Source organism: Odocoileus virginianus, chromosome 8 (assembly GCF_023699985.2).
Source record: "Odocoileus virginianus isolate 20LAN1187 ecotype Illinois chromosome 8, Ovbor_1.2, whole genome shotgun sequence".
Classification (NCBI taxonomy): domain Eukaryota; kingdom Metazoa; phylum Chordata; class Mammalia; order Artiodactyla; family Cervidae; genus Odocoileus; species Odocoileus virginianus.
This window is the reverse complement of record NC_069681.1, coordinates 75204047-75214670: the sequence shown is the minus strand read 5'-3', so window position 1 is coordinate 75214670 and position 10624 is coordinate 75204047. Positions and strand designations below refer to the sequence as shown.

The window sequence follows — 10624 nt, the reverse complement described above, 5'->3', positions numbered from 1 at the left end:
GGGAAGTCTGCTTCAAGTCCCGGGCTACAAGCTGGGCACAGGGACCCTGCTAAGCTGGGGCAGAGTCGGGGCGGAAGGGTCTCAAGACTCAGTGACGACCAGCTGACCCTGGCGCACACACAGAAGGAACCTGGCTTCGGGCCTCCCTGTCCCCTCCTGACCTCCTGAAGCCCAAGGGGGGCCAGGCCAACGGTCACATCAAGTGCATATCACAGAAGGTCCCTCAAGTTCATTTTAATATGCTTCAAACACAAATAATGCAACACAGAAACCGAAGGGGCCTGAAAAGGAACGAGTGACCCCCTTCAGATGGTCACCAAGTATGCCGGCTCCATGGCCCATCCGCTGCTCCGACACCCAGCTGGAACCTCGCAGGGCGTGTGGTGGGCTGGGGGTGGGCTGGGCACCAACAGCATCCCACACCCCAAGGAGAGGTTGGCGAGATTGGGTGGGTTTGTCCAAGACAGGTGGGGAGGCTGTAGCATTTCTCTGTGGAAACAGCTCCAGCCTGGGAGGTGGACACCAGAGAGACAGAGGTCCAAGTCCTAACAGTGTTGGGGAGGGGAAGGGAGAGGTGAAAGGGGGGCACTGCTGCCCCTCAAGTTTGGGGATAGGAGCCACATATGATGGGCGTCCATGACAAGGAAAGGAAGCCAGGGCATTGTGGGAATTAGCTTGGGTACCCAAGGTCAGGGATGGTTAGAGCCACGCTCTAGTCACCTAGTGGGGGATTACTTGGATCTAACACCACTACAACTGTGACTGAAACAGGCTAACACACCGGACCACATTCTAACGTAACACTGACGTCTGTATTGCTGTGTGACTGCATTTAGCAGGTGCACTTATGGAAGCAGTTCCTAGTTCGGAGGGCTGAGCTACTGTGTCTGCAGGTGGTGCCTGCTAAAAGAAAACATATTCGTGTATTTTAGTCAATGTGGCATCATCTACTCTAACGGGATGTCCAACTCAACATCACAGCGTCATGCAGACCCACTAAATGGAAAAATGTTTCTTCACTGGGTATCTCCTGTCTGTGTCCCCAGGATGGGCAGAGACCTGGAGGTTTGCTAGGACTGAGATGTATGTGAGGCCAGGAAGCCCAACACAGACCAGGTCTGTCTTCATGCCGGCCATATATGCCATGAGCAGGCAGGGGCTCTGGGCCTGGGGACCCCTTTCTTGAGCCGTTTCTTTCCTGCTCTGTGACTCTGGCCCCACAAAGTGTATCTACATAAGTCTGCCTATCTCGGGTTTGCTCAGAATCAGTCTTGTGCTCAGGACCACTTTGAGGGCCCTTGGGGAGAAAAGTACAGGGTCTTCGTCACAAACAGTAAACAAAGACATCATTATCATCACTGTATAAATGGCTGAAACTACTTTCCTTTGTGTCTTATGCTTCTAATGGTCCACAGCACTACAGGAATCTCTTTCCCATTCTAATCCATTTAGGAGACAAATGCCAGGCCAGAAGCCTGTGACCACTGACTGGCTGTTTCCTGGGGCTCCTCTCTGTGGAAGAACCTCCTGGGCCAAAGATGGGACCTCTCTCAGCAGAAAAAGACACCTGGGTTTCTGGGAGGTTATGCAATGATCTAGCACAACCAGGAACTGGTCCCCCCAGGACAGAAGAACTGGTTTTCTGGAAGCCCCTGCTAGAACCCCTGAGCTGCTCAATGTACTAGAATGAGGTTGGGTTACAGAACCTAACTGAAGGGGGGGGCAATGAAATAGGGCTGAAGGTCATATTTTGGTGGATTGACAATTTATAGCATCACATCAAACAGGATGCCAGAGGACACTCTTCTACTCTACGCTTAGTCAGAATACAGACCCTATGAGCAGTTTTCCTTCTTGAAGATGGAGCATGAACAGTCCTGGCCAACTCCAAGGTCATTCTGACCCTCATTGTCTAAGGTCATGTGCTTCCATATTTTCCCAAGGATGCAATAGCCGAATGATGGATTCCAAGATGCCATTTAGGAAAAAAAGCAAAACTTGTGTTTACAAGACTATAGGCGATCCACTGGTCATGAGTTAAAATCTGCAAAACTGCTCATCCCCCTCAGGGTTTCTCACTGCTGCCCCTTATCCACTCAGGACAGGAATGTTAGTAATAAAATCTGCAGATGGAGTAATAGTGATCTCACGTCATGTTGACTAAGAAGCTGATTGTTTCAAAGGTAGTTACTGTTCACGAATGGCTGGTGTTTGTGTTAAACAGAGTACCACGTGGTGGTAGGTCGAAAGGCGCTTCTTCTCTGTATTTTTTTTTTTTCCTTTTTCTATTTTGGGTAGAAATATTCCTGGGAAGGTAGATAGAAATGCATTTTCATTTCCCAATAATTCTTAGGCACGAGTTAGAAAACTGCTGACCGTCACCAAAATACGTCAGCACTTAATGTTATAAAAAATGCAATTCAGAACCGCTGCATGTGTATATACGTGTATCTAAATATACACACATATCCGGTGCAGTACACAAGGATTATTCAATGGATAGTCAAAACTGAGCTGTTAACTAACCTGAAATTCTGCAGTGAAAGTTCATTGCTCAAGGACAACTGGCATTTCCTTCTTTTGGCTCTGACTACGGCCGAACGTTTGCACATGAGACACTACCGCTTACACGTTCCTAAGTGCCCGTCCTGGGACAGTCCTACATACGAGGGTTAGAAGAGGGCTCGGCCTGGGATGCGGCTATGCAACGACTGGGCATGCGCGCACGGAAGGCTGCGACGCAGCGACTGGGCATGCGCGCGGGGCCAGGCGGGCCGGCCCGTGGCGGTCACCACTCCCCGCAGGTGGGAGCCCTCGTGGACCGGGCGCCGCAGCTCGGCCCGCAGCGTGGTGGCGTCATCTGGGCGTCATGCTGACTCTGGCGGGAGAGGAGGGCCCGGAGGAGGAGCTGCGATACACGGGGGATGTGGGGGACAGTTTAATGGGGCTGGTCGGGTCCCCGGTTTGGAGCTTCCACAGCAGCTCTTCGTTGGTTCGGCTCAATCTCTTCTTCTCCTGCGTTTCTTTCTCCACGTATTCCTGGAGGTTGGCGTTCTCCTCCGACAGCTGTCTGCATGGTGGGGAGAACAAACAGCAGTCAGAGTAGCGATGGCAGAGCAAGACCCCGAGCCTGGGGTCGGCCAGGCCCAGGGGCGCACAGAGAATGGGGTGGGTGGTGGGTGCCTGTGGACCACAGGGACCAAACCCCGGGGGGGTTGAAACGTGATCGCCACCTATCCCACCCACACAATCCTCTCTCGGAGCCTCTCTGCCAACACCTGGTTTCGCCCACAGTCCCTCTGCCCCGGGTCAGGGGACCTCTGCTCCGGGTCAGGGGACCTCTGCCCCGGGTCGGGAGGCGCTGGTGGCCAGCGGACAGAGCAGAAGCTGCAGGCCTGAGGGAAGAGGCAGAGGGGCTTGGTGTGGGGGGCGCTGAGCGGCGCAGACATAAGAGGCGGTGACGGTAAGGATACCCCCGGGAAATCGGTGGTGCTGTCGGCCTCCGCAGCCTGCCCTCGCCCTGGGTCTCCCTGGCAGCAGTCGGCTCACGCTGAGACCTTCTGGGCAGTGGATCTGGTCGCCTGCTGGAGCTGGAGCCCTGGAGGACGGGGCCAGAGCGGTCCCTCCTCCAGTGCTCGGCACCCAGCCTGGGGCCCGGCCCGTAACAGATGCTCCGCGGATGTTTGCGGCTGATGGACGCCAAGTAGAAAGGAACCCGATGTGTTTTATGCCTTTGTCATCACTGCAGCCGAGTTGCCGCCCCGCCCTTCCTGGAAGTCGGAGCCTCGGAGCAGGTTAGGAGCACCGAGATAGAAGCAGCTGCACGGCCCGGCCCCTCCCTGCTGCCTTCTGGCTGGGGCAGCTCCCCTCTGCCATTGGCCTAGCGCTGGGGCAGCAGTCGAGGGCCCCACTGCTGGAGCCCAGGGTTGGCTGGCTCACATGGCTGTTCTCTTTAGCCTGGAACTCCCAGCGGGCAGCCCTTCCAAAACCTCCTCCACGATCCCCACCACGCCTGCCCCCGCCAGCTGTGCCACACACTTTAGCCCACCCCACTCCTTTCCATCAAGGAGGGTGCTCTGTGGAGCCAGGGCATGGCTGGGCGCTCAGAGCTGTGTGTTCTATGCTTTCCTCCACGTGGGGAGCCCTGAGAGCCTGCGTGGGGAAGCCTTGGGGCTCCGAGGAGTGAGGACAAAAGCAGAGCCCTCCAAGGTCAGGAGCAAAGCCATTCTGTCAGGGATGCGCGCTTCGGAGGCTCCATTGTCCAGGCCCACCTACCTCGTGACCACGGTGTTCTGGTCGATCCTGGCCTTGAGGTCTTCATTCTGCTGCTGGAGAACTTGGATCTTCTCTTCCAGGATAATGTTCTTTTCTGCCTATAAAAGATGCAGTGTCAAGAGCTCCCCAGCCAGGCCCTGGGAGAGATGGCAGACCAGTGCCCTTGGCTTCTGGGCTTTGGAGGATTATCTAAAACTGTTTTTCAAACTGCAGTTTGCAGTGCATCAGCTATAAAACCAGGCTAGAGGGACATGACCAGCATTGCTTTTTTAAACAAAAGAAAACAATAAAAAAATACCAGAGTGTACTGTAAAAGTACCATTTATATATATATATATATATATATATATCTTTCTTATATATATGTAGGTATATAATATGTCTGTGTGTATATATTAGTATATATTGTGAATTATGGGGCTTCCCAGGTGGTGCTAGTGGTAAAGAACCTGCCTGCAATGTAGGAGACCTGGGTTCGATTCCTGGGTCCAAAAGATCTACTGGAGAAGGAAATGGCAAGCCACTCCAGTATTCTTGCCTGGAGAAACCCATGGACAGAGGAGCCTGGCGGGCTATAGTCCATGGGGTCGCAAAGACTTGGACACAACTGAAGCAACTTAGCATGCATGCATTTCCTGAGAACAAAGATAAGGAGGGTGTGGGAACCTTGCTGAAGAGCTGGCTAGAGCCAAGTCCTTCCTCTGATGCCTCAGCCTGACTCACGGAGAGGTGGTGGTTTTCCTTAACTACCCTACACGGGAGTTCTTCACAGTCTTTTCAAAAAAGAATTTCTCAGTTCATCTTAGAATGGAGCTCGACTTCAGCTAGGTCTCAGGCTGCGGGGACACACGGACAGAGAGTGGGCATTAAGTCTCAAAGGAATAACCACCACGGAGAAGGGTGTTATTTTCTGTTCATTTGCCAAGCTGGGCTTGAGCTGCACGTTCCTGGCTGCCCAGAGCCTCAGGAGGGAAAGTGTGTCCACATTATTGATATTTTCATCCCTCCATTAATTCACAATGTCATGCTGTGTGTACAGGTGCTGCCAGAGGTGCCAATGCAGGGAGAACCAGGGGACCCACCAGCCACACTGGACCCTGGGGGTGCTCATGGCTTGTCTCTGACAATGGTAGGGTCATGGAGACACTCACTCCTATGAGAAGTGTATTCTACACAGGAATCCAATACACACACACACATAAATTGTGTATATGTAATTCACTGTGCATGTGTGTGCTAGGTTGCTTCAGTTGTGTCCAACTCTTTGCGAACCTGTGTACCACAGCCCACCAGGCTCCTCTATCCATGGGATTCCCCAGGGAAGAATACTGGAGTGGGTTGCCATTTCCTTCTCCAGGGGATCTTTCCAGACCCAGGGGATGTAACGTGGGTGTCCCGTGTTGCAGGCAGATTCTTTACCATCTGAGCCACTAAAGAAGCCCTCCTAGGAAATGGGAAGTGATTCAATCAACTCTCCCCACCCCCACCCCTGCCTGGAAAGGTTTCTGGAATGAGAACTCTTGCAGGCCAACAGACTGCCTAGAGCAGGGCTAAAAACAGCCGGATAAACCCAGAGGTTGCTGGTTGACCAGATAAGGACGCAGATAGCCCAGCCTGGAGGAGGAGGGCTCTGTCCACCTCAGCTGTCCCCACCGGCCTTAGCTCTGGCCTAGCTGGAAAGCTGAGCTGCTGGAACGTCCCAGGAGGCCAGCCTCATCCAGGATGCTGTAATGGGCACTCACAGCCCTGTCTGCTCCCATCCTAACAGACAAGCATCCATGCAGCTAGAGACGCCTAGAGAGGGATGGTGCTAGATCAGGAGAGCGGACGTGATGATTGAATGCAACAGGTGGTCTGGGGCCAGCTCCTGGTTTGGATAAACCAGCTGCCAGGACATTTTCAAGACATGCAAAGAACTTTAAAAGTTAGAGGAGATGATCAGCTACTGAGATGCTGAGTTGAAGATGTGCTAACTGAAAAGAAGCAGGATGCAAAACTCTGGTGTGTGCGTGCACACATGCCTGTGTGTGTGCACGTGCGTGTGTGTGTGTGCACGTGCATGTGTGTGCACGCACGTGCTGTATATTGGGGTGTGTACACTTGTATGGAGGAAAGCCTCCAGAAAGTGTTAACAGTAGTAGAAATATGGCATTTTAATCTCCTTGTTTTTATCTTGTAATTACCTATAACGCACATATTTTCCTTCTATAGTATCAAAAATTTAAATATAATGATAAGAAGAAAACAAATGACTCTATCTGAGTCCCTTGGGCCAACCTTCCCATCAAGATAGTATCTTTTTGGAGGCAGGCCTCCCTGCTGCTAACTTTGGACTACTATCTCAGCTGCAACCCTTGCACCCACAGGGTCTGGCAGTGAACTCTGAGCGTTCTATTCCCCCAAAGGCGCATCCTTTGCTAGTTTTTCAGGAGCCAGGCTGAAGGGTGAGGCTTCCACCTGGTAGAAGCCAGGGCCTGGAGCTCTGGCTCAGGGTTCCTGCCTGGGTTGGGCCACTTACTGGCTCTGGGTGACACAAGACCTTTTCCTAAGCCTCCATCTCTGCATCTGTAAAAGGAGACTCCTGACGATGGAATCCCACTCAGTGGATTGCTGTCAGAATTATCAGACAGACAGACACAAAGTGTCTGCACGGTGCCTGGTACCCATCAGCGATGCTCCCCAGATGCAGGCTCCCCTCCCAGGGGAGGAGTCAGCAGCTCACAGTGATGGATGTCGGTGTAGACAGGGACTCAGATGGGCTCCAGATTTGTACAAACGAGGCCACCTCTGAGATTCTTGAACTCCTCCTTGATCCCAAAACAAGGCTTGGAGCCTCATCTGTGATCTTTTCTGCTCAGCTGCAAGCCATGGACAGCTAAGGGCCAGATGCTCCCCCAAATGCTGTTAATCCTTTCACCCACGAGGGCATCGGGAATATCACACCAGTTATGGGGGCCTCCCAGGGTTACAGGTGACTCACCAGCTTTTCCAGCTCAAGAATCTTCTTTTCCTGCTGATGTATCTGTTGATTCTTCATCTCCAACACCTGCTTCAGACTCTTCATGTCTTCTTCCAAGTGCTGATAAGGAGCCAAGGCAATCTGCAAGGGCAGAGAGCAAGGAGCTGTTTCCCAGGCACCCTGGCAAAGCCCAGCATTCACCAGCATCATGAACGCAGTGAAATCTAGTCTCTGTTAACAAGCTTAACAGAGAACAAGAGCGAGGGGGCGGGAGGGCGAGAACACTCACAGTCCTCCCTGATAAAGACGCCAGGTGTTTCCACTGGGAGCGAGACTAAAAATACAGCTCCGTGGGGAGCAGGAGAGGGGAGGCCATCGGTCCCTGAAATGTCAGATACCGGGGTGGCCGGATTCCACCAGCCCAGCCCCTAAAGGGAACTTGGTGGGCAAAAACACTAAATTCAACATTGGCCTTTAACATTCGCCCAGGCTACTTGGTTCAACACACAGGTGAAGACTGACACAGGTCCCTACCTGTGCCCACGGACAGCCCTGCCCCCTCCGCACCCTACATAGGAAATGAGCAAAGTAGTTTAAAAAGGCATTGTAGAAAAAGAACTGTTAGCGTAAGTCTGCCAGATGTGACAAGTAAAATGACAGGATGTTCAATTAAGTCTGAATATCACATAAACTTTTTTGTACTGTAGGATACGTATTTTAAAAACTCATTTGTGTGTATCTCACATTTCACTGGGTGTCATGGATTTCACCTGGCAGCCCTACATAGAGGGAAGGAATTTTGCCAGGGTTTCTGGAAGAAACCTTCAACCTTTAGCAATGCCTCTCTGTGGAGTTGGGGTTGGGAAGGAATAGGATGTTGGGGTGGGGGTGAGGGTACAGGCAGAGGCATTTCCAGGTCCAGCTTGTCCCAGGGGCTCGTGGACAGTGGCTGGGGAGCCCTGTGAAGTGTGGAAAGAATAACACTCAGATGGAGAACCCACAGCCGTCCTGACTTAGGACAGGTGCCCATGGATGTGTGTTTAAAATCCTGGCAGGCCCTGACCGCTGTCACTCTGGAGTCAGATCAGCACAGGGGCTCTGTCTTTGGGGTGATGTTGGGGGAGCCCCAGGCTTGCAGGGTGCTGGGAGGCCGGGGCTCATGGTACCTCCAGCTGCTCCTCCGTGTTTTTCCTCAGAGCCTCCTCGAAGCGCCGGGCTCGGTCCCGCAAAGACTGGCTCTGGAAGGTCAGCGTGTCCACTTGGTCCTGCAGGTAACGCATGAGACATCCAGCTCGGTCCTCGCAGACACAGCCCCTGGGAGGCGCCCCCTGCCCGGGTTGCTCCTCACGGGGCGGTGAGGTCAGAGGGCCCCAACCAGGTCCCACCAAAAGAGCATCGCACACCGGGAGAGAGGCCCCCAAATGCCCACGGTTTCCCCGCCTTGGTGTCTTGTCCAGAACAGACCAGAAGACGCTGACAGGTAATGTTGCTGCCGCACAGAAAATGCGGGGGTTGGGAGGTGTCCAAAGCAGGCGACCTGATTCTGAGATGGGAATGCCATCCTCGCTTCTGCCCCAACAAGAAGCCTGCAGTGAGGGGGGCATTTAGTAATTCAATAACCAACCTCACAGAGGCAGACCATCAGCAGAGAGGTGTCTAGTCTGGCCTCTAGCCGCACCCCCGGCCCAGACTTCAAGAAGGACAATTAATCCATCTCAAAGAAGAACTCTGTATTCGTAAAGTTCAAGCTGGAAGCTGTCAAACTGACCCTGACTCCTTGCTCTGCCCGAGCCCTGAACACACCCCTGCCCTCCCACCAACCCCACTGAACACGGTGACGACAGGTCCTGGGGATTCTGCCTCCTACGTCATTACTATGGTACCATGATGATGATGATAAACGGGACAATGCCTCGGACTACTTTAAAGCAGTAGCTGTTGCCTAGTGCTCTATACATGTTACACATGATGAAATATATTTATTTTTAAGGCAGGACCAGAAAAAGTTTAAACATAAAATGCCCTCTCTGCCCATCTGGGCCACTACCCCTCTTCACTGTGCATTGTGTGCCTGCATTATACATTAATTAGATCCGCTTAGAAGACACAGGAATGCCTGCTCATCAGGCCCCCCCCCCCCAAAAAAAAAGCAAATTTTTCAGGTGCCAGCAAGGTAACTCCTTAGGAGATAAGATTCCTTTCTCAATCCTTTAAGGTGACATAATGACCTGCTACTCACCCTGTTGGACTGTGTACACTGACAATATGTTACTTTGATGCTAGACCTTTTATTTCAAAAATTGATACAACTGTGCTTCGACCTATAACAGGTGGGACAGTCTCAGGGATTTCTGTCTTTGTTTAAATTTAAAAAAAATTTAGACACAATTTTGAAAGATTACTTTCCATTTTACAATTATTACAAGATATTGGCCATACTCCCCATGTTGTACAATACATCCTTGAGACTGTCTTATATCCTGTCTCCCATCTCCATGTGGCCCCTCCCCACCACTGCTAACCACTAACTTGTTCTTTATACCTAAGACTCTGTCTCTTTTTTTTGGTTATACTCACTAATTTGTTGTGTTTTTTAGATTCCACATCTAAGTGATATCATACAGTATTTGTCCTCCTCTGCCTGACTTATTTCACTTTTAGCATAACACCCTTCAAGTCCATCCATGTTGCTGCAAGTGGCAAAATTCATTCTGTTTCATGGCCGAATAGTATTCCATTGTATATGACTGTATTCCACATGAAGACTGTCTCCTGGGTTCTCCTCCTCAGGTTGGCTTGAATAAAATTCTTCATTTCTTTCTTAGATTGACTATTGATTAGTTTTCTTAATTGACACACATTTATTTTCCTTAAGCTGCTTGTATCTTGAGGAAGGAACTGGTATTATCCCCATTTTACAGACGAGTAAATGAATGTTTACAGCTTATGTAACTGTCCATGATTTAAAATCTATTAAGAGGAGATACAGTGGGATTTAAGCCCCAAACTGAAATCTCTTACCCCAAACCTGTTTCTCTAGCAGCCAGTAGCCCAAGGAAATTGGTGTAAGCAACTGCACCCACCTGGTACCTGAAAGTCTCCAGCGCAAATGGATTCTGCCAGTGAGTCACCACTAAAATGTGCACAGTTCATGACTGTGTGAAGTCAGTGGCAAAGTGAAGACTCACCGATGAAACAAAACTCTCTTTTGGTTTTGGACTATTGTGGGTTTTTGATACATTACAGCACGGCTGTTACATTCCTGGTTTGTGTTCCTAAGGGTAATGTATCTGGGTGGTGTGGAATGGCTTCCCAGGTGGTGCTAGTGGTAAAGAACCCACCTGCTAATGCAGTGGTAACAGACGTGGGTTTGATCCCTGGGTGGGGAAG

General features: G+C 51.2%; 1 protein-coding gene across 3 annotated transcripts in view; it reads right to left on the bottom strand.

Moving 5' to 3' along the window:
* Positions 1–219: 219 nt before the first annotated feature.
* MTUS2 (microtubule associated scaffold protein 2) overlaps positions 220–10624 on the bottom strand; it is a 367641-nt gene continuing 357236 nt past the window's right edge. For all 3 annotated transcript variants that reach the window (XM_070471733.1, XM_070471734.1, XM_020874306.2), the window contains 4 exons: positions 8401–8499; positions 7256–7375; positions 4276–4373; positions 220–3070 (listed from right to left, as the gene is read on the bottom strand). In XM_070471733.1, coding sequence (XP_070327834.1) covers positions 2857–3070; positions 4276–4373; positions 7256–7375; positions 8401–8499 — 531 coding nt within the window. In that variant the 3' untranslated portion in view covers positions 220–2856. The remainder of the gene's footprint in view (positions 3071–4275; positions 4374–7255; positions 7376–8400; positions 8500–10624) is intronic.